Source organism: Equus caballus, chromosome 1 (assembly GCF_041296265.1).
Source record: "Equus caballus isolate H_3958 breed thoroughbred chromosome 1, TB-T2T, whole genome shotgun sequence".
NCBI classification, from domain to species: Eukaryota; Metazoa; Chordata; class Mammalia; order Perissodactyla; family Equidae; genus Equus; species Equus caballus.
The window spans coordinates 30303570-30326823 of NC_091684.1; the positions used below are offsets into that span (position 1 = coordinate 30303570).

General features: G+C 43.0%; 1 protein-coding gene across 2 annotated transcripts in view; it reads left to right on the forward strand.

Annotated features, from left to right (window-relative positions):
- Positions 1–4150: 4150 nt before the first annotated feature.
- Positions 4151–23254, forward strand: part of PKD2L1 (polycystin 2 like 1, transient receptor potential cation channel) — a 43449-nt gene continuing 24345 nt past the window's right edge. For both annotated transcript variants that reach the window (XM_070222877.1, XM_070222884.1), the window contains exons 1-2: positions 4151–4528; positions 5068–5181. In XM_070222877.1, the coding sequence (XP_070078978.1) occupies positions 4303–4528; positions 5068–5181 (340 nt within the window). In that variant the 5' untranslated portion in view covers positions 4151–4302. The remainder of the gene's footprint in view (positions 4529–5067; positions 5182–23254) is intronic.

The window sequence follows — 23254 nt, forward strand, 5'->3', positions numbered from 1 at the left end:
GGCCTCAGACCCAAAAGTCCAGGGGCTTAGGAAACTGAAAATCAACTTCCTTATTTTTGTTGATGGCATCATCTGTCTCCTACCACCATCTGTCCAATCTTCTATAGAAGGCATGGACAAAAACGGGCATAGATGTCCAGGAGGATCCTCTAGAAATGGGAGGAAGGCTGAGGGTGTCATTCAAAAAGGTTCTCTTTGGAGAGATGGAAGATGCAAAATGTATTTCAGCAGGACTTGTGAAATCATGGAGTGATAGGAAGGAAGTAAAAGACTAAAGTGGGTCATTTTGATGAGGAAGTAGGTCACCTCCAGTCTCTCTGTGAGTCCCAGATGAAATAGAACAACAACTATTTTCTTGGTTTCCTGGGCGAGGAGAGCTACAGCAGGACGTCGTGTACCTGAACTTTCCAATGGATCTGGCTTGTCTATTCTGATGTATTGAAAAGCTTGTAGTGGTCTCTGGTACAGCGCTGTGGTGTTTGTTACATAACAGCAGGGAGGAGAGGACAACCCTGGGCTTAACCTGCTCAGGTCCGCTTGCTTGGTCCACCACGTTTGTTACTGAAAACTCAGGCTGCTCAAATTTCAATATTTTTGCCACGCAGATGATTCCGGTGGCATATTGGTGAAGGTTAAACTCTCGTACCTAGGGTTCTTTCTTATAGATAAGTAATTTCCAATGTCTTTCATTGAGAATCATTGCCACAGTGAGCCACTGTTACTTCTGGAGTGTGTCCTACTATCCACGTTTATTGGGGTGAAAAAGTTGAGAATCACTGTGTACAATACAGAAGGTGATTTGCAGCTTGCTTCTCCCTTAGAACCTAGACTGTACATCACCTCAGGGTTCCTTCCTCTAGAATATGGAAAGTGACATCCTAGGGGAACTTATGTGGAGAACTTATAAGGAGATGGGCCACAATTTTCCATCCCATAGACTTTGATGTCCCTGGGCTCTTTGTCAAGGCCTAGTACATCTGGGTAGCACTGAAGAAGGTGGCTGGGATGGGCATGATGTGAAAAGGGAGCACATTGGTGGCAGAAATAGAGTAACCCTCTTCCTGGTGTCTGCCCTAGGATAGCATGTGACCAAAAAATTTATCCCAGTGAAGAAATGGGATCAATTAACCAAGTGGCTAAGAGGCATCATGATGAAGAGGTGCTTTTGGTTTTGATGAAAAACAAGGCTTGTTATGTGGTTATAAAACTCTTCTAAGAGATGTATTCATTCAAAGACTACGGTTATAACACTCTCCAGTTGAAATGCCATCGTTCCGTTTTGGTGTCAGCCGAAGTGGAATGGGTATAGACGTGGAGAGTTCTGGGACCCATGTCCCTCAGGGGCAATGCCAGTAGAGTGCTGGCTGAAGGGATCTATCTTAACCATGAAGTGCTGTGGATGGGCAGAGTGCACAAAGATGGATGCTATGGTAAGATAATTAAGTTTGTTTTGTGCTTTATAGTACACAGTTTATAAAGACTTCTATATTCTACTATTTTAATCCTAAAACAGTCCTTAAGATCAGCAGGGCAGGACTTATTATCAACACTTTGCAGCTAGGTAAACAAGGTCTCAAAGGGACCCAGAACCATACAGTTAGTAAGTTGCTAGCCAAGAGTTAAACCCGGAAGTTTTGGATTCAAGTTCAAGCCTCTTGGGTTTTGCTGAACTGGTAAGAGGCAGCCTGAGCGAGAGGATTCCCCTGAAATTAGTTGCCCTTTTTAACAGGGTACGGTCACTCAGGAGAAGTCAAACGCCAGTAGAAGCTTGAGGACATGGAGAACTCTTGGACACAAAAATCATCAGGAGATCCCACTTGATTACTATATTTGCAACTCCTCAAGTAAGATTAAACATCCTAGGAATGCAGAGTACCTTTTGAGAACATTCCTCAAGCTGTGTTGTATAACCTGTGCTTCCGTAGGCAGTGCTCAAGACTGAGCATGGAAAAGCAATGTTGTCCAGGTAGGTGACCATGATTAAAGCAGTCCAGCTCTGACGCCTCGCATGGCTGTGGGACCTATCACATGATGAACCTCCTAGAGGCCATCAAACCCCTGCCGATAACAGGCCACCCTCAGAATACACAGTTACCCCTAAGGAATCAGAGGCTAGCTCCTGTTCCTCTCCCCACTTCTCTGGACTATATTGCTAGCTTCTTCTTTTTTTTTTAAAGATTGGCCCCTGAGCTAACATCTGTTGCCAATCTTCTTTTTCTTCTCCGCAAAGCTCCCCACCCCCAGTACGTGGTTGTATATTCTGGTGGTAAGTGCCTCTGGTTGTGCTATGTGGGACACCGCCTCAGTGTGGCTTGATGAGCGGTGCCATGTCCATGCCCAGGATCCCAACCGGCGAACCCCCGGGCCCCCGAAGCAGAGCCTGTGAACTTAACCACTCGCCACGGGGCTGGCCCTGACCGCTGGCTTCTTGTTCATCATTTCTGTCTTAGTGTTCAGTTTTGCAACCCAGCAGTCTTTTTGCAACTGTTTGGAAAGCTTGTGGGTGAGAGACAGCAGCTCCTGTTCCTTCACTATCAGATGATTTCACACAAAATGGTCAGTAGTGGCACAGTTCCTTCCTATTCTTTGTCTTCCCAAAGAAAACAAGCATCTTGGAAATGTGCCTCACTAGCCAATAAAATGGAAAGATGTGAACTCCTCCAACTAGGAAGGCTCACAGAAAGGCCTAGCTCCAGCACAGACAGAGAGTTAATTCTCTTAACAATATCTGGGACTGGGGCAGGAGATCCATGCAGCAGACCCATGGGTAGGACAGCTGTCACTGTTTCAACCGTGTCTCAGATGTTGGGGTATGCCTATTTATCAGGGGGCTCAGTCCCACCCTGGGCTGTCTGGGATCAAGATCTCTTTATGGGGACACTCAAGACTGGTGACTTCCACTAGGCTGATGTTTTACTGAGCATGAAGGTGGGCTTCAGGCCAATGCAGCAATAGAGTAGCCCGGATGGGAAGCCAGGAGATGGAGAGAGGGCAGCTCCCACTCCTGCCATCATGGAGGATGTAACCACTTGCACTTGTGGGGCCAGCCCAACTCTGGGCCATAGCACATGCCTATAGGTGAGCCAGGACAGGTGATCAGAGGCTGGAACTGGGCATAGGCAGGGATGAGCTTAGAGGCTCATGCCAGGGTTTTAATTCAGAGACCTGAGATTGGAAAGAAGCAAATCAGTCTTGATATCTCTCATATTTTCGTTTTGTGCTTACACTTTCAGTTTTAGGTCAGGTACTAAGCAGACCCATAAGATAAGGTTGTCAGCTGAGCTGGGTCCAGATATCCACTTCCCTTAGGAGTCCCGAGTTACACTGTCTCGTCCTTTGCTCTGATGCATCCTCCCAATTGGAGGGTTAGCATTTCCCCAAGGCTGAGCCCCATACCCTTAAGGAACACCTTTCTTTCGGTATGGCTCACCCATAAGCCATGAGAGGGCCAGTCTCAGAAAAAAGGATACAGACAATCTGGAACTCTGCATTTCTTCTCCCCTCTTCATTAGTGGTTAGAGACCCTGTCCCTTAAGTATCTGAAACAGAGCTTCTCCTGTCACTATCCTCCCCCAGCTGAGGGGGTGGAGTGAGAGAGGGGAGCCTCCTTCTCCACCCCACCAGGTGACAGCTCAAGGTGAGACATTAAAGGAGCCTCAGACACCATTGGGTGAGCCTGGTAGGGAGGCAGCACTCTTCAACCTCCGTCCCTGCCTTTGGTCCCTACCCCAATCCCTGTCGGGGCCGGAGCTTTTAGTGGAAGTTAGCTCAGACTTGCAATGAAGTCCCCCAGCCTCCCTCTTCTCCCAGCTCCTCCCATTGCTCTTTCATCGGCTCCTCTGTCCGACTCAGGACCATCCCTCCACCAGGTGCCATAAGCAAGCAGCCCTCCTCTCCCCGCAGCATCTGCCTCTTTCACTCACGCCTCCTTCCTTCCACCCCCAATCTCCACATCTTCCTCATACTCAGTTCTCTCCCCTCCTCAAACTGCTGCCTCCCAGTTCCCTCCCACCCCCATCTTTCTTGTCCCCTGAGACTTGCAGCAAGTGGGAGCGAGAGAGCTCCTGGCAGAACTGACGACAGTTCCCCATGCCCCTCCTCCTCATCTGCTCCCTCCCCAGTGCAGGCACAGACTTCCCCCTACAAAAGGCAGGAGGAGAGGCTGTTGAGACCAGCTGCTCTCAGGCTCACTTTCCTTTGCCTTCAGCTGGCTAGGCTGGGCTGCGCTTTTGCTCCCTCTTTCTCCAGGTGAGAGTGGGTACCTGAGGTGCCAGGTCCCCCACCTCATTCCCTCTGAATGCTATGGAAAGTCCCAAGGGGCAGGAGCTGCAAAATCTGGGGAGTGGAGCCTGGGACAACCCTGCCTACAGTGGTCCCTCCTCCCCACATGGGACGCTGAGGATCTGCACCATCTCCAGTGCGGTACCATCCAAGCCCCGACCCAAGAAGCCTGAAGATGGACCCCGGGAGAAATCACACAGGACCCTGGTTTCCAGCTGCTGCCTCCAGATCTGTCGCGGTATCAGAGGTACCTGTTGCGGCGAGGGTTCTCCTGGGATACTGGAGTCAGGAGAAGGGGTCACCAAAAGCTTTGGGTGGGGGGAAACGTGATCTGAAGAAGAGGAATCTCAGTGTGTCTTTGGGGTTTGTGAATTGCCTGTTAGAACTGACTGCCCCAGAATGCAGAGGCCAGTCTAGTGATCTCCCAGAGGGAGGGCCTGGCGCAGTCATCTCTTGGGGACCTAGAAGGGTGTGTGGGAGCTAGTTTGAGGGAGGACATGGATGTGATGATACCTGGTACTGCCCCCCTGTGACAGGGACCTCCTTTCCATGCATGCCTTCATTCTGTGTGACCCAAAGCCTTCACCCCTTTCTACCTCAGGTTGTTTGATGGGAGAGGACAGCCATGGGTATGGTTAGAGTAGCCAAATTCAGCAGAGGGATAAGGGGATGCATGAGGAGAGGGGCTGAGTTGGAAATGAGAATAAAGTCCAGGGACTGATGGGTGGGGTACCTGGGAGGACTCTTGCTATGGGGGATCCTGGGCATCTCTCCAATGCCCCTTAGGACTCTGGGGAACAACCCTGACTGAGAACACAGCTGAGAACCGGGAACTTTACATCAAGACCACCCTGCGGGAGCTTTTGGTGTACATTGTGTTCCTGGTGGACATCTGTCTTTGTGAGTAACATCTGTCTCTGCGTACATCTGTCTGTCAGAGGCATCTATGTGTACAACATCTGTGTACACATCTCTGCGGGTAACATCTGTGGGGACAGCATCCATCTGTGTGAGCAGGCTGTGTCCTGGGATCTTTCAATATCAATAATAAAATTCTGTTTATTACCTTTCCAGCTTAAGATATTTTGATTAAAAAGAACTTGTCACTGAGTTTAGAGAAGAAGGCAGATTGTTAGAAAGCTGTTAATAAAAGTTGTTTTGTCAACAGTTACAAGGGGAATCCAGTTTTTAAGTTCAAGTTCTTGACACCCACTCAGCAGCTACTATTTTCTATTGGCAAGTTGGAGAGCAGAAGACCCCTCTTTTCTGTTCTAAAGAAAATAGTTTGGTGGGTTTCACATAGTTATTATGTAATGTATGATTCACATTTCTTTAGAGTCAGGAATAAAAGGTTCAGCAGGTCTTAGAGCTCAGATCCCTGATAAACTGGTTAAAGAAGCGAATGGTGAGATCGTGGTCAACGCAGCTCAGTTTCTCCCATGTGAGTGGTCACATACCACAGGCATTGAGGGAAGCTTATCTGAAGCTCTAGCTATAGACACAAACTGGGAAGGTTTGGCCTCTAAGTTGAGAGAAGCAAGTGAAAAGACAGACCAGTGAATCATGGAGGGATGGAGTCAAAGAATTGTAGATAATAATAAAGGAGGCCCACACAGATGCTCTAAGGCCACTAGATAAGCGCGCTTTGTACTTAGCTAATTGCCTCTTTAAAAACTTGCACAAAAGTGAATTTTGGCTAGTTTCACAGAACTGTGTGTGTATGTGTGTTTTGATTAAAGCTCCAGCTTGGACCCTACAACTAAAGATGTGGCCTTAGAGGGGGCATTATTAGGTGGCATTGTACCACACAGAAAGCTCTGTTCTTTTTAGGATGCATGAATCTTTTGAAAGTGGAATCTGAAGGTCTGATAACACAAATGTTGATGGAAAATTTTATCATCTTTGTGAGCCACCCACATTTGTGTGAGCCCTCTAGGAAAGCTGAACAGAAGGCACTTGCTCTGGCTGTACTCGGCCAGGAGTCATTCTGCAGGGATAGAAGGAGAACTTCTGAATGTTCACCACGGGCCATGAGCATGGAGTGGAAACAGACAGGGAGTGTGGGGAACAACAGTCGACCCAGTGTATGTTCTGTGAGGCCCATTTGATTCCTTTCAGCAAATTACTGTCAGAAATTCATTTGTTGACATATTGGTTTTCTGTCTTAAACATCTGCTAGGAAGGACTGTTCCTCTCCTTTTTCAGATCCCTTGATAGCCACAGAAACTCGCAGGCAGAGCCTTTCTCTATAAATGACTCGAATGTCTCTTTTTTTCCACATTAGCCTTTGGAGCAAGATTGGGAGACTTTCAGCTCCCCAGAGTTATGGGTTTCAATTTCCTCACCTGTAACTACCCAATCCAATAGGATTATGTTAGATTTACATGAAATAATATCCATAAAGCCATTACCTCAATGCCTGGCATATAGTAAAGAATATTCCACAATGCTCACCATCCTGGTTACCTGTCTCCAGAACTGATCTATATCATGCCCAGTACTGGACAAAATACTCCATGGGTGATCTGACCAGTACAGAGCTCCATGATGCTATTACTTCAGTTGTATCCACATTTGGGGAATCATTGAGGACACACAGAGGAAGTGATGTCTGAACTGAAACCTGAAAGATGAGGAGGATTTAACTCCTTGAAAGGGAGGTGAAGAGAAGGGAAGTTTCTAGGAAGAGGGAACATGTGCCAAGCCCCAAGAGGTTACTGAGGGCCCAGTTTAGTGAGAGCACATCCGTGCAGCTGAAGCAGAGAGTTTGAAGAGCAAAGTGAAAAAGACGATGAGGCTGGCCATATAAGCATAGTCACATCACGAAGGGCCTTATAAGGCATAATAAGGAATTTGGATGTCATCCTGAGGGCTCTACAGGGAGCCATTGTAGGCTTATGAGCATAGGACTGACACGATAAGTTGTGGGGTTTTTTTTCACTTTTTATTGAGATTATGTTAGTTTACAACCTTGTGAAAGTTCAGTTGTACATCATTGTTTGTCATTCATGTTGTAGGTGCACACTTCACCCTTTGTGCCCACCCCCCACCCCCCCCTTCCCCCTGGTAACCACTAATCTGTTCTCTTTGACATGATAAGTTTTGAGGTCTTCTAATTCTGGGAAGAGGACAAAAGCCTGGATCTTGGGCCAGAGAATATCTCTGAGAAAGTTGAATTGAGAAGATGATAGTCCTGTCTCGAGCATATTAATGAAACATTTTATTTAACCCTCACAACCACCTTATCAGGGCCACTGAGTCAATTTAGTGGCAGTATAGCATACTGGTTAGGAGCTAGGTCTCTGAAGCCCTAGTGGGTTCAAGGCCTGGCACTTCTAATTATCAGCTGTGTGAGCTGGGTCAAGTTTGCTCACCTCTCTTAGTCTTGGATAATTATCATACCCACATGATAAGGTTGTTGTGAAAGTTAAATAAAATGGCCCACTAATATGCTTAGCACAGTGCCTAGCACATGACGAGTAATACATATTATTATTTTCAACTGACAACAGACACTACCAGGCTGTACTGCAGTGCCATGAACCCAACCAACAACGGAGGGTGAGGGGGAATTCACTTGATACCTTCAAACCTCTGGAAACCTCCAGCTCCTATGGAGTTGGGCTCTTAGTGAAGACCTTGAAATCGTTAAACTACCTGAAGATGTGCCATTAACTGCCTTTGACTCTGCAAATTGAAGTCCCTGTCCACAAAGTGCCAGCCCCCTCAAGAACTTCCTTATGAAAGAGAATTTGGAGGCCTTCACATTCTGATGGTTCCTACAACATGCAGTAAACTAGTACTACTGCTAGCTTCCTAGGCCCCATCCTCTCCTAGCTCCTTCCTTCTTTCAGGCAAAGCTTCAGGCAGCATTGAAACTTGGATGTTGCCTCAGGAGGGCTGCTTTGGTGCTCTCCAAGGTCCTGACCTCGCCTCCCTGGCGTCTCAGCTCCCTGTCAGCCTCCCCGAGCTCTGGCCATCTGCAACTAGACTACGTATTCTCATTGGGGATGATACAGCCCTCAAAGGGGTGGAAATAGTTTCTTGAAGGGCAAAAGAACCCATTAGATATTGCAATAGCTTTTGACCTTCCAAAAGGCCACAGTACATAAGCAAATATAGAGTATATATGTGGTATTAAAATTTAATTGGGGGTGGGGTGATTAGGAAGAAAATGTCTAAAGAGGTTTCTGGGTTGGGGGATAATGCAAAAAAAAAGATTAAGAAACACCAAACCAGACCTACCTAATTTTGCTGTTCAGTGTGCTGACTAAGCTCTCCTGGCTAAGGACGGGGATGCAAGTCCTGGCCATAGAATCTAGTACAAAGCAGAATGGCTGTTTGCTGTTCTATCAGGATATTGTCTTCTAAGAGCTGCAGTGAGGTGTGGTTGGATATGCACCTTTTTGTTATTAGTACCACTGAGTCTATTCCAACTCCTAGCAAACTTGTGAACAGCAGAGCAGAACCCTGCCTTGTCTTTTTGTGCCATCCACTCACCCTCCAGTGCTAGGTCAGACAATGCTCTGCTGCTATTAATAGGTTTTCATGGCCGCTTTTTTCAGAAGTGGGTGGCCAGATCCTTCTTCCTAGTCTGTCTAGTCTGGGAGCTATGCTGAAACCTGCCCACCACGAGTGACCTGCTGGTATTTGAAATACTGGTGGCATAGCTTTCATCATCACAGCAAAGTGCAGTATGACAATCAAGAGATGAGTAGTGTGGTTTCCTGACCAGGAAACAAACCCAGGCCAAGGCAACAAGAGCACCGAATCTTAACCACTAGACCACTAGTCTGGATATGCACATTTACCAGTATGCTCTTCCTTGTCAGTTCCTGTAGCTGGGTTCAGATGCTCCAGAACCCAGATTTGGCATTGGGCTGAACACTGTGGCATAATGAAAGATATGACCATTGCAGTCAGACAAACTGGGTTCAAATACCAGCTCTGCCACTTACTGGTTTTGTGATCTTGGGCACTTCCTGCTGGAAGGAAGGATAATAATACTTATCTTATGGAGATAACATGTGTAAATGTCGGTGTCGCAATCCAATGTACACATCAGGATAGATGCGGAGAGGGCTGATGGCCACTTTGAGTTTATTATAACCAGCGTTTCAATATATACGTAGCTTACATCTGTTAAACATACACAGGTGTTCTGGATGAAGTAATTAGCGAATGCCAAGAATTCTTAGTGATTTCTCAAGGAGCCCTCCCTTGGCCTCTGTTTTGATATTATCATGTTATTGCTGTGCTCCTATATTTTAATCTCGGAGCAGGCAAGGTCTCTTAGGCAACAGTCCCTCCTGCTCCTGATATCGATATCGTTTCTCCATCTGTGCCCCCGGGGGGCCGCCGCCTGGCTTAGGTTGCCCCCCCCCCCCCCCCGGGGGTTCTTACCCGTCATTGGCTAACCGGCCTTCTCACCTCCAGGTCACAGTTTGTTGGCAAGCTTTTTCCAGTGATTATTAACCCTTCCTGTGTCAGGGGCGGCTACAGTAAAGAATCTAACACAAAATCACTAGTAGTAATTGCCTTCGTATTATCTAGCGGAGTTTCAAAATACTCACTTTGTTCTCTAGATTGGTTGCAAAAAATACCTTTCAAGAAGGAAGCAAATCTGAAAAGGCTACATACTGCATGATTATGTAACTATATGACATTCTGGACAAAGCATTCTGGAGCTAGTAAAAGGACCAGTGGTTGCCGGGGTTTTGGGGAGAGGGGAAGATGAATAGGTGGAGCACAGAGAATGTTTAGGGCAGTGAAACTACTCTGTATGACACTATTGTGGTAGACAGATGTCATTATATATTTGTCCAAAGCCATAGAATGTATACCAAGAGTGCACCCTATTGTAAAGTATGGACTTTGGATGATACTGATGTGTCAATGTGGGTTCATTGGTTATAACAAACGTACCACTCCAGTGAGGTATTTTGATAGTTGGGGAAGCTGTGCATATGTGGACACAGGTGATACATGGGAAACCTCGGTACCTTCCACTCAATTTTGCTTTGAACCTAAAACTGCTCTAAAAAAGTAAAGTCTATTCTTTTAAATGAGTCTATTAAAAAATAGCTTTCAAGGTTTGTAGTTGGAGCCACATATAGAGATAGTATCATTTGAGCAGCATCTACTGCTGATGCTAAACCTTTAAGCTAAGGCATTTTCTCCACACCTCAGTCTACCACTACCACCACAACCACCATCATTATTATTAACAGCAAAAACAACAAAACTGTATCGAATGACTTTTCAATGTGTCTAACACTACACCATGTACATTATCTCATTGACTACTCCCAATGATTCTATGAAATTGGTTGTATTATCACTTCCATTTTACAGATCAGGGAAGGTTTAGATATGTCAAATAGCTTGCCCATGGCCACGCAGCAAGTAAGTGGCAGAAGCAGGAATCCAATTCAATGACTGTTGGCCTAACTCAAATTCTGAGGCTTTCATCCCCTGGAGTCTACTACAGCCTCAACATGCAAATGTGTTACACATTAATTTATTCACAGTCATCAACATCTTCACAAGGATAACTCCCAACCCTACCCTGAGAGAAGCAAAATCTTGAAGAATTCTACCAGTTGATTAGTTTTCTTCCTTTTTATTGCTGTATTTAAAAAATGATATTAAAACATTTTGAAATGTAGGGGCCAGCCCAGTGGCACAGCAGTTAAGTTCACATGCTCAGCTTTGGCGGCCCAGGGTTTCCTGGTTCAGATCCCTGGTGCAGACTTACACACCGCTTGTTAAGCCATGCTGTGGCAGACGTCCCACACATAAAGTAGAGGAAGATGGGCATGAATATTAGCTCAGGACCAATCTTCCTCAGCAAAAAAAGAGGAGGATTGCTGGCAGATGTTAGCTCAGGGCTAATCTTCCTCAAAAAACAAAGCAAAATATTTTGAAATATAATTCACCACAACACCAAAGATATTTTCACATCATCAGTCCTTACTCATATATTTATATATTTTACCCAGTTGTATCATATGGTGCATTTTCACTTAGAATAACATCATACACATTTCCTCATGTTTTAAGTAGTTTTTATATTTTCATTTTAGTGACTACGGTCACACCACAATTAACTGAAACATTTCTCTTGTTATTTCAATATTTGTCTATTATAGGTAAATATGTCTATATTTGCTGCTTTTTTTCACTTCTGTTGAATTATTTTCTTGGGAATGTCCAGGGAGAGAGATTACTAGGCCAAAAGATAGGAATATCATTTTAGTACTTACTATGTGTTGTCATTTTAACTTTGTAAGGGATCATGCAAATTTATTATGCCTCTAGTACTGTAAGATCACACCAATTTTGTCACAACTTCACCAACATTGGATATTCTCATTTGTAATTTTTATTATTAAATAGGCATAAATGGTACAATTTACCTTAATTTGTCTTTGATCACTAGTGAGGATAGACAGTTTTCTCATGTTTTGTTATGTGTATTTATTTTTGTGTAAATTGCACAAGAAAGATATGTTTTAAGAAGGACAAGAGAGAGGATGGGGGCGGTGAAGTTTCCAGTGTTAGACCCTAGGGAGGGACGAACCACCAGGGGCCTCATTTCCAGAATCTGGGTTCCTGGGCCTGGAAAGAAAAGTCAACAAAATTAGGCATCACCAGCCCAGCAATTTGGCCTGGGATGGGCCCTAGAAAACTACAGTGGTCATCCATACTGACCACATTTCTTCTCCCATATGCTTTATTCTAGGAAGTGGGTGGAACTAGACACTGGGCTATTTGGAGTCTCATGTGGCTAAAATAGAGCTATCTTTTTTACACAGGCAATGGAGCAAACCATCAATCTTCTCATAATAACCATATCAGTTGCACAGCCCTTTAAACCTCACAAAGAGCTTTCACACCTATTATCTCATTTGATCCTGACAGCCATCCTGTAAGGGACAGATATTATTATTTTCATTCCACAGATTAGGAAGCCATTATTATTGTTATTATGAATAGTTCAGGAATGGTCAGTAACTCAGAAGGGTTCCTGTCCCTGATGAGTGGTGTTGGTCTTATTCATCAGCAGAGAAAGTGCTGGAGAATGATCTTCCTGCCTTCACCCCTCTCCTCCACCATCATGATATTTATGAAAGGGCTTCCAGCCCTTTGTCTTCTTGGCAGGATGGCTGTAGCCTTTTGTTGATGGAGGAAACATTGACGGTCTTTGTGTGGAAATAATGGCTGTTTGTTTTAGGAGACAGTATTGTTATCTCAAAGGTGCACCTGGAACCAGCCCTGTATAGGAGTGGCTCTGAGCCAGACCAAGGCTGAGTCTGGTCACCATGGAGTTGGGGAGGAGGGCAAAGACCCTCGGCTTTGGTGATTTGTGTCTTACATGCCAAATAATATCAATTGGATGCCCTTTATCCATCACTAGTTGTAAAGAATTGCATGCCTCTGTTCACTCTGCTTTCTTTTAGTGGATTTCAAGGTTCTGTCAATAGATTGGTGAAATCTTGCATTAACAGGAGAAATTGGAGTAAACTTGGAGATTGGGAAAAAGATGGCTTTCCTTTTTTTTTTTAATTGAGATATAATTGACATATAGCATTGTATTAGTTTTAGGTGTACAACATAATGATTTGATATATGTATATATTGCAAAATGATTACTGCAGTAAGTTTAGTCCACATCCATCACCACACAGTTACAATTTTTTTTCTTGTGATAAGAACTTCTAAGATTTACTCTCTTAGCAACTTTCAAATATGCAATACAATATTGTTAACTATAGTCACCATGCTATACAGTACATCCCCAGGACTTATTTATCTTATAATTGGAAGTTTATACCTTTTGACCACCTTCATTAATTTCACCCACCCTCTCATTCCCTCGCATCTGGCAACGACCAATCTGTTTTCTGTATCTATGAGTTCGGTGTTTTTTGCTTTAGATTTCACATGTAAGTGAGATCATACAGTATTTGTCTTTCTCTGTCTGACTTATTTCACCTAGCATGATGCCTTCAAGTTGCATCCATGTTGTTGCAAATGGTAGGCTTTCCTTTTTTATGACTGAATAATATTCCAGTGTGTGTGAGTGTATGTGTGTGTGTGTACATATATATGTGTGTGTATATATACACCACATTTGCTTTATCCATTTATTTGTTGATGGACACTCAGTTTGTTTCCATGTCTTGGCTATTGTAAATAATACCGCAATGAACATAGACATGCAGATATCTTTTCAAGATAGTGATTTCATTTTCTTCAGATAAATACTCAGAAGTGGAATTGCTGGATCATGTGGTAGTTCTATTTTTAATATTTTGAGGAACATTCACAGAAGACATCTTTCTTGACTGAGCATTCCTAGATTTGACAAGGAAAGGAACAGAAATATATTGGAGGTTCAGTAAATGTCTGTGGAAATGTATGTGGCTATAGTGATGGCAGAAGATAATTGGTCACATAGAACCATGACATTAGTGAAGGCACAGCAGTAATGGAGAGAGCATGGGACCTGGAATAAGACAAGCTGGTTCAAATGATGGTGTAATCAGTTAACAGCCGTGTGCCTTTGGCAAGATAGGTCAAGATACTTAAATCTTGGCGCTGGCCCCGTGGCCGAGTGGTGAAGTTCGCTCGCTCCACTGCAGGCTGCCCAGTGTTTCGTTGGTTCGAATCCTAGGCGCGGACATGGCACTGCTCATCAAACCACGCTGAGGCAGCGTCCCACATACCACAACTAGAAGGACCCACACAAAGAGTATACAACTATGTACTGGGGGGCTTTGGGGAGAAAAAGGAAAAAAATAAAATCTTAAAAAAAAAAAGATACTTAAATCTCTAGCAGTATTGATTTCCTTGTGTGTCAAATGTGGATAATGTCTGCCTTTGTTGAATTGGTGGAAACAAATAAGGTACTTAGTATAGTGCCTGACAAATAGTGGGCTTTCGGTAAATATCAGTTTTCATTCCATGTTAAGGTATAAATCAGGCAAATACTGAAATGTAAAGTTTAACCCACTGCAAGCCTGAGATCTGTTTAAGAACATCAGGATAATGCTTATCAAGGATCAGAAAGATCGGCTCCTCTAGAAGCTATTGCCAGGGATTAAGAAAGGCCATGGGGGGCCAGGCCGGTGGCCGAGTGGTTAAGTTTGTGTGCTCTGCTTCAGAGGCCTAGGGTTCACCGGTTTGGATCCTGGGCGTGGGCTCACATACAGCTTGTCAAGCCATGCTGTGGCAGCCTCCCACATGGAAGAACTAGAATGACTTACAACTAGGATATATAACTATGTACTGGGGCTTTGGGGAGAAAAAAAAGAATGGCCATGGTATGCTGATTTTATGCCTTTCCAAGCATGCTCAGTTACCTACGGCTCATCCTGACACAGAGAGTAACAAAGTCCTTTGAGTACTAGGGTGAGGTGATCTGAGCCAGCTCAACCTAAATAATAGGGATTTAGGCCCCACCAGCAGCTTTTGGCCTGTATTTGCTGTGCGGAATTCCCTGGTGCTCTAGAAGTCCCAGGGCCTGGATGTGTCCTGTTGTCCAATGCTGAGTGACAGCCTGTCACTTAGTTTTTCCCCTTGTGGGGCTGTCATTGGTCTCTAGGGATATAGCAGTACAGTTAAGTGTCTATCTCGGGATGAAGGAAAAGCTTTTTACTGGTAATCATACTTCGATCAAGTACAGAACAGCAGGTAGCACTGATTGATGAAACCTAGATACTGTAGATTTTTGTAAATAACACCAGGCAAAGGCACTGTTTCTGTAAACAGCCAGAGAAAGAACGCGTAGCTTGTGTTCATAAGGCATGAATCTGAGTCCTGACTCTGCCTCTTGCCAGCTGAATGCCTCAGAGCAAATCATGTAAACTGAACTTCATTATTCACGGGTAACTGCTCATGGATAAGGTGAAATAATCAGACCGTGTCTGACAGGTTATTGGGAAACATGGCACAGGAAAGCTCTTTGAAAACAATGAAATTTGGTACACTGGCAAGGGATCATGATGATATTGATAATAATCTCTTTAATGCTGTTGGCTGATGTTAGCGGAAGTCTAGGGTTTTACGCTCAGGCAGATGTTCAGGACTGGATGGAGGTTCTAGTCATGGAAATAAGGCACAGGGTAATGTTCTCAAAGGTATGCTCTAAGGTTCCCTGGAGTTTCCTGAGAACCTGTCAGGGAGTTTGTGAGGTCCTCTACGACCCAATTACCTGTTGTGAGAGGTCATATTTTCTTCATATACTTCAACCAAAACAACATGCAACAGCAAGTATGAGAATCCAGCCGTCTTTTTTAAGCCAGACACTAGAGACACTTGCAAAAATGTAGAACAATGCCACTTTTCTCACTAAAAGTTTTGTTTTGTTTTAGAAAGTATAGTTATTTTTCATTAAAATATGTTATTTATGTTTACATATATTGGGTTTGTTATCATTATTTTTAAATGAATGAATTAATAAATGTTTAAATTCTTCCTCAGTTTTAATTTCTATAAGGTAATTTTTATAGATATAACCCAAATAAACAAAACCTTTTTGGAGTCCTCAATAATTTTTAAGAGTTACAGAGGGGTCCTGAGCACAAAATGTTTGAGAACCACTGGCTTGGAGAATGAGTCTGAGCAGGCCAAATCAGATTATTTCATAGTGTGGAGGAAAATGTCAAACAAAACGTCGAGAGCTTCTTAGCAAAAGGTCCAAACAAAGGACAAAATCCTGGGTATTCACACATTCATTCATTCAAACATCTATAAGTCCTCCTCTGTGTCAGAGTCTACTCCAACTGTTAAAGGCTTTAGAATACATGAGACGCGTCCTCTACCTTCAAGGATCAAAGGAGGCTGACGTAAACAAACGGTGACATCAGCTGTGATGAGAGCTATGGTGGAGGGGTGCTCTGGGACCATGGCAAGATGCAGGGAGCAAAATGGTCCGAGAGACCTGGGAACTTTTGTAGGTCCCTGAGGCAGGTGGCCATTCAAGTCTGAGGAGGTCCAAAGTCATTGCTGTATGCTTGCTTTTTTGTTTTAACACTATTCGCTCTCAGCCTGGAGGAGGTAGGGGTTGGAGGAGGTAGCAAGGGCCAGCTAAGGTCTCAGGCTGTGAACATGCAAAAGCTTTGCCATAGTCAGAGTTGGGGGGCAGGCCAAGTAGGAGAGGAAAATGTAAAACAGTGTTTCTCCTTATTCTATGGCAAAAGAATTCTATCCCCTCCCTCCTCAACCCTGAGAATATCTTTATTAAAATTTTGACTAATACATAGTCCTTGTTAAAAAAAAAAAAGTCAAATAATTTTGAGAATGTTAAAGGCCACTGTTATTAGCCACTGTTTACAGTTTGGTGTATCATTTCAGCCACTTTCTAGGCACATATAAATATCTATGAATTTTAGATAAGAAGCTTTGGTTGGTTTACACTAGAAGGCGGTGTGAAGTCATACAAATGCTGTCTGAGATGAAATGTCTGCTGCTGACTAAGCCAGTATAGGAGGCTCTTTTGATGCACTCTGTGGAAAAAACTCATACTTGAAAATAGCCACAAGGACCTGCCAGCTTGTGATGAAGGCCGGCATCAGGAACAGCACTTCTTGCTGGGTGTTTCTGTGTCCTGGACTGCCTCTCCCAGCACCTCCTTTCTTTTCTCTCTTCTCTCTCCCCGGGAACTGGTCCCCTTTGCTTTCTTCTCCTCTACATCTGCCCACAGCTTTTGACTCTTCTTCTTTACTCCTTGGGCCACTGTCTCCAAGACTTTTCCCTGTCCCCCAGTTCCTGACACAGATTCTTGAGATTTTTTTTTTATGGGCTCTCCCTGCTGGGAACTTCAGGGAAACATTTTCCACTTTTTGAACCCCAGGGAAAGTTAGATAATGTGTTTCAAGGAGTTCTTGCCCTTTAAAGTGGTAATGACATCGTTTCTATTTAAGTTATTTAAAAATCAATCAATATGTTGTTCAAAAACAAAATTCAACCGAGTGAATGTAAAGATCTGATTGGCTTTATTCAATGCCTCATGAATGGGGCAGCATCCCACCTAGCAAAGGTGCTAGGAGCTCTGAAGAGCTGTACAAAATGGAAGACTTTTCTAAGCACAAGGAGGCGGGACAAGAAAGTTATTCTAGAAAGGAGCTGACTGTTTCAGGAAAGGCCACCTTTGAGGGATGGCAGCGGTCTATGCAGAGGGTTGTGCAGAGCAGGAGACTCTAGGCTAACTGGTTCAGATTACATCCCAGGGCGCGGCTGACTTTGCACTTAGGTTAGGGATTAAGTCTTGGTTTGGTGACTCTATTTTGGGCCTATTGTGTCTTTTTTAAACAACGTTAATTACTTAAATAGGTCTTTCCTATATAGAGAACGATTTGAGAGCCTCCTGTTGTGTGTTGAGCGAGCATGCCCTGTAGTAAAGGAGGTGATGCATTTATTTAGGTGACTAATGCTGTCTTCATACATTCTTCCTGGACTGCCTTTATTTTGCAGTATCTCATGAGCCAATCAATGATGAGGCTACCCTTAACAGACCCTGTAACTCCAGAGAGAATCAGTTCTCGGCTTTGGATGAACACGTAGTTTGGTTATGCTATTGATGATTCTGTAATCTTCACAGAATCATTGATGAATGTAGCTTGGGCAAAATTACAGGTAAAGTCCAGGCCTTCTACATAGTAAAATCACTTGTTACCAACTCTACTACTTTAGTCACTTTCTCTGATCATTTTTTAAGACAGTGCATGAAATGTTGGCATCATACTTGGGTAATCCCTATATATATATATGTGGTTTTAGGTCTGACTTGCCTGGTTTCCTATCTTTTCTGGGTCTACATTTTCAAGGACTCTAGCCAGGGCACTCTGTAATATCAAAGGCTTTTCTTCTAATGCTTCCTTAGTTTCTAGTATTAAATATCTCTTTGGTGCAGCTAGATATAGGCAGCAAAAGTCTTTAAACCTTAGCTCTAAACTACTCTCTAGGACCTTAGTTTTTCCAAGACGATTCATCTGGGAAGATCTCAGGCAAATCATTCAAGGAAACTCACAAAGAACAAGTGTGGTCTTTCTCTGTAACCTTCTACAGGAACATGTGTAGAACCACTTCTGACTCATCAGCCAGGAAAATCCCCATCCTGAGGCAGATCTCTTACGTTACATTCCAGTTGGCATCTCCAGCTATTTTGAAACAGTGTGCCCTTTTTCTTAGAGACCAAGGCTATATACTATGTCTCATATATCTCTCCTGACATTGGCTGAAGTTCATGCTATGTCTTGAGGTTTGAGACCACATAAGAACTAAGCTATTTGAGGGGTAGTATTTTTCTTTCCAGGATGTCTCTGAAGAAGACCATCCGTTTTCCTCAGACCTTTGACTTCCTGGTTTGACTGCTGTCTTAATAAACTCTTCAAGCAGGTCTGAAACCATGTAATAGTTTATAAACCATCAGTTAAGGTTTACTAAATCCATAAGGAACAATCGCTTTGCTCTTTTTTGCATCTGCACTAAGAATTGAATAGAACAGAGAATTCCAGCAGCTAATCACAAGTGCATTCTTGTGGCCAGTTCTCTTATACATTTGGTAACTGATTTCAGTATTTTCTCCCCTGAGATAGTCTGTTACATTGACTCAGCATGGACAAGTATTTATAGGCCTTTTCTTCCCTCTGTCCTAAGATCTCAGATCTACCACAAACTTTAAGGGGATCACTAATCAGTTCTTGGATTCATTTTCTCTTTCCCAAGAGTAATCACCTTTAGTCTGATTGAATTCCCTTCAATAGCAACTCAAAACTCTTTGGCCCTGAATCTGATTTCCTAAGAAGAAACTGGTCACTTATAGTCATATATGTGGTTTTCTATAATCCTCCAGTGAACGCTCTGAGAATTTAACTTTTCCCTTGTTTCATGTCTCAACTTTCTTCTGCGAGTTATCCGCCTTAAGAAACGTGAGGTATGTGGAATCCAACTTTGAATGACTCAATAGCATTAATCAGAATGTGTGAGGGCAATAGCAAGGAAAGAAGAGATTGGAAGGAGAAATTACCCAAGAAGAAGAAGAAAAACAAAAGAATTTCTTAATAGGGAACTTTCTACTAAGAAAAGGAAAAATGTTCTGTGTATCCAGTAAATGGTTTTAACCCAGAGATCTGTGATTACACTTGACTTTTCTTAGGGTAGGAATTCTGTGTTATCACTTTGTTGACTTCAACTCTGTCTTTTTTTCCCTCAACGACTATCCTAATTTTTTAGAAAAGTTCCTTTTGCAAAGTACCTATCTGACATGGATGTCTTCATATGAAATGCTTCAGTTGGGATATTGATTTAGTTGCAATAATGGTGTCTTAAATAAGACAATTTATTTCTCTCTCACATAACAATCTGAGGTGTAAGCAGCCCTGGAATAAGACAGGGCTCTACAATCAAGTGGGGTCCAGGCTCCTTCTACCTTATTGCTTTGCCATCCTCAATATATGGCTTCTGTCACATGCTCCAGCTCCTGCTGTTATGTCCATCCTCCAGCTAGCAGGAAGTAGGAAAGCAGAAAGGGAAAGTAGCTTCCTTCCTTTTAAGGGCGTGAGCCAGAAGTTGTAAGTGGAAGCATATCACTCCACTCATATTCCATTGGCCAGAACTTACTCAAATGGTCACCATACCTAACTGCAAGGGAGGCTGGGTAATGTGGTGTTTAGTTGGGCAGCCTAGATAAAGTTACATTAGTATGTAACAAAGGCGGGGCAAAGGTATTGGGATATAGTTAGCAGTCTATGCCAGACAGGGAAGCAGATAGTTTGGCATGGGAGTACCAACAATTAGTGGAATCTGGAGAAATCAAGGTACTTACAATCTCCTTGATACAAAATCATTGGGGAGGCTGATGAGATCTGATTCTTTTCCACCAGGAGTGGGTATTGAAGTGTTTAGCTAAGCTTTTGTAAAACTAGTATCAGAGTTTGTTGGGGAGGCATAAGAAGGGACAGTTTCAGGATATTGTATTTTATTTCACAAGAAAGAAGAATTACCATGTAGGGATAACCATAGAACTTCCCTTCCCCCCAAATTATTTATATGGCCAAAGCCAAACTGGCTCCAGTGTGCCAAGAAATAGGTAGTGATGTTTCAAAGATGTTTCAGCAAGTCAGGTTATAAGAGGGGCTCAGGAAGAGGCCATAAGAGGAGCTGCAGGGTAAATTCATAGAATTGGTAAAGCTCAAGGAACTCCCAACTCTTCAACGGTTGAAGGACTGATGGAACAGTGGAAGTTCTATCCACATAATGACAGTCAGGGCTGGGAGTGGGGCTGGAAGAGACCCCTACATTTCTAGAGAAGCATCTTCAATGCTTTTCTCCAGAGCTATCCAGCTTAGGAAGAAGCAGTTGGCTTTTGAGTGTCAAAAACTGGAAGGCACAGTTTCCAAGAGAGGAGTAGTGTAGACATGTAAAGGAATTAAACACTTGCTGGCAAAAGCACCCCAGCTCTTCAAGGCTCTTTGTCAATTAGTTGAGAGAAGGGATCTCATCCCTGCCCAAGGAGAGTGCTGTTAGAAAAGGACAGCTCAATTTCCTTAAAAAGTAATTAGGAATAGGGAAGGAGCTCAGCAGCATATGATGGCTTATATGGCAATCCCCTGGGAAAGGGGAAGCACAAAGCAACCGCCGACTTCCTGTTATTACTCCGAGCTGGGGAGGTCTTCCAGCAGTTCAAAAGAGAGGACAAGAATATTCAGTCTCTACCATAAACAATGGAATAGATAAAATCAAGTTATTATCCAAGCTCATGATGATGATGATTAATAATTACTATTACAGTCATGCTTCTTTAATAACAAAATATTTATGCCCCACCTATGTCTAAAAGGGATCTGAGGTAGCTTACATTAAAAAGTGCAGATACAATAAAATACAGCCCATTAAAATTATAATAAAAAAAACTTAGCCAAAGAAGTGGGAAAATATAGGGGAAGAGGATAACTTGCATCAGAAAACTTAAGATAAACAAAAGCACCACAAATGAGAACAAAACCTGAGGTTCCTGGCAGCCAAAGCAAAAAAGAAAACACAAGTAGATTGCATAGTTCTCATTGTTGAGTAAGAAAAAGTACACCAGTTAGTAAGGCGAGGCTAACTCTGGGAAGAATTGGCTTTGTTAGATTTTATTTGAGACATGGAATATCATAATGGAAAATGTTAAAAATTGTAGTTACTTTTTTTTTGACTGTTTCTTGTATCTATCTCCCTTAAAATCCATATTAAGGGGCCGGCCCCGTCGCGGAGTGGTTGGATTCTCGCGCTCCGCTTTGGTGGCCCAGGGTTTTGCTGGTTCCGATCCTGGGCACGGACATGGCACTGCTCATCAAGCCATGCTGAGGCGGCATCCCACATGCCACAACTAGAAGGACCCACAACTAAAAAACAATACACAACTATGTACTGGGGGGCTTTGGGGAGAAAAAGGAAAAATAAAATCTTAAAAAAAAAATCTTTTAAAAAAATCCCTATTAAATTCTCATTCTACAAGGGTAATTTATAGGAGTAAGGATATATGTGTGTGTGAGTATACGTACATATATACCTATACATGTGTGTCTATAAATACAAAATTACATATATGTGTGCATATATATACATATATGAATGTTTATAAACATATATATGTGTGTATGTACATATATAAATTTTCATTATATTCTAGAGATCTGGCTTTACCTGGAAATACAGCTTGGACAGCCTCCAGAAATTAATGGTAGGTATGTTCTTAGAATATCATCATCAGTTGGCTTGGTCAGCAAGCCCCCTTTAATATAAGATAATAATGTATTTTAATTAATGTAAACTTTGGCACAGATATACTAAAGCCATCCACTGCCCTGTAGAGACATTCAGACAACAGTAGAGCTTTTCTAGTTCCATTTTCCTCAGAGATAATGCAATCTTTTTGAAAATGTCATGGTTTTCGTATAACTAAGGACCATGTTACCATGAAGCAAAACCCAATGACAACTGGCTTAAAACATAATGGGAATTATTGTCTAGGTAATGAAAGTCCAAAGGAGGGCAGGGTTCAGGGCTGATCAATCCGGTGGCTTAATGACATCGTCAAAAACCCATCTGTTTCTGTTGTTCAGTTCTGCCAGCTGCACACAATCAGTTTCATCCTGATGCTGGATCCTCTGGGGCTTTCTCGCTTATATCTAGCATGACAGAGAACATCCTAATATGTTCCAGAAATCTCTCTTCATGACTCCTTGGTCTGAAATGGGTTAAATGTTCACCTCTGAACTTTCAGTGGTGCCAAGGGTGGGGCATTTGTGGATTAGTTTAGGTCTAAGCTTCCTGCCTAAGTCCTAGAGCCAAGGCTGGATTCAGCTTCTAGCAACATATGTGAGATGACCCAGGGAGTCATGATATCTCAAATAAAATCATGGCTCTAACCAAGAGAGGATCTTAGGGAAGCAGTCACAAAATCCAGTATGGCATCCAGCACCTGGAAATTTCAGCCTATAACTCAGACACAAAGAGGTGGAAAGATTTTTTAAACAATTTTATTATTTTTATTTAATTTAATTAATTTATTTTTTGAGGAAGATTAGCCCTGAGCTAACTACTGCCAATCCTCCTCTTTTTGCTGAGGAAGGCTGGCCCTGAGCTAACATCCGTGCCCATCTTCCTCTACTTTATGTGTGGGATGCCTACCACAGCATGGCGTGCCGAACTGTGCCATGTCCACACCCGGGATCCGAACTGGAAAACCCTGGCCGAGGAGAAGCGGAACATGCGAGCTTAACCGCTGCGCCACTGGGTCGGCCCCGATTTTATTATTTTTATATTCTATTATTATTATAGCATTAATTGAACTCCATGGGAATGAAGAGAAATGAAACTCACCTATTATACTACTCATTCATTAAAAAGTCAATTTTTTCTTCAAGTTTTTACATACTTAGTATTTTTAAAAAAATATTTAATTGTAATAATAGCGTAGAAA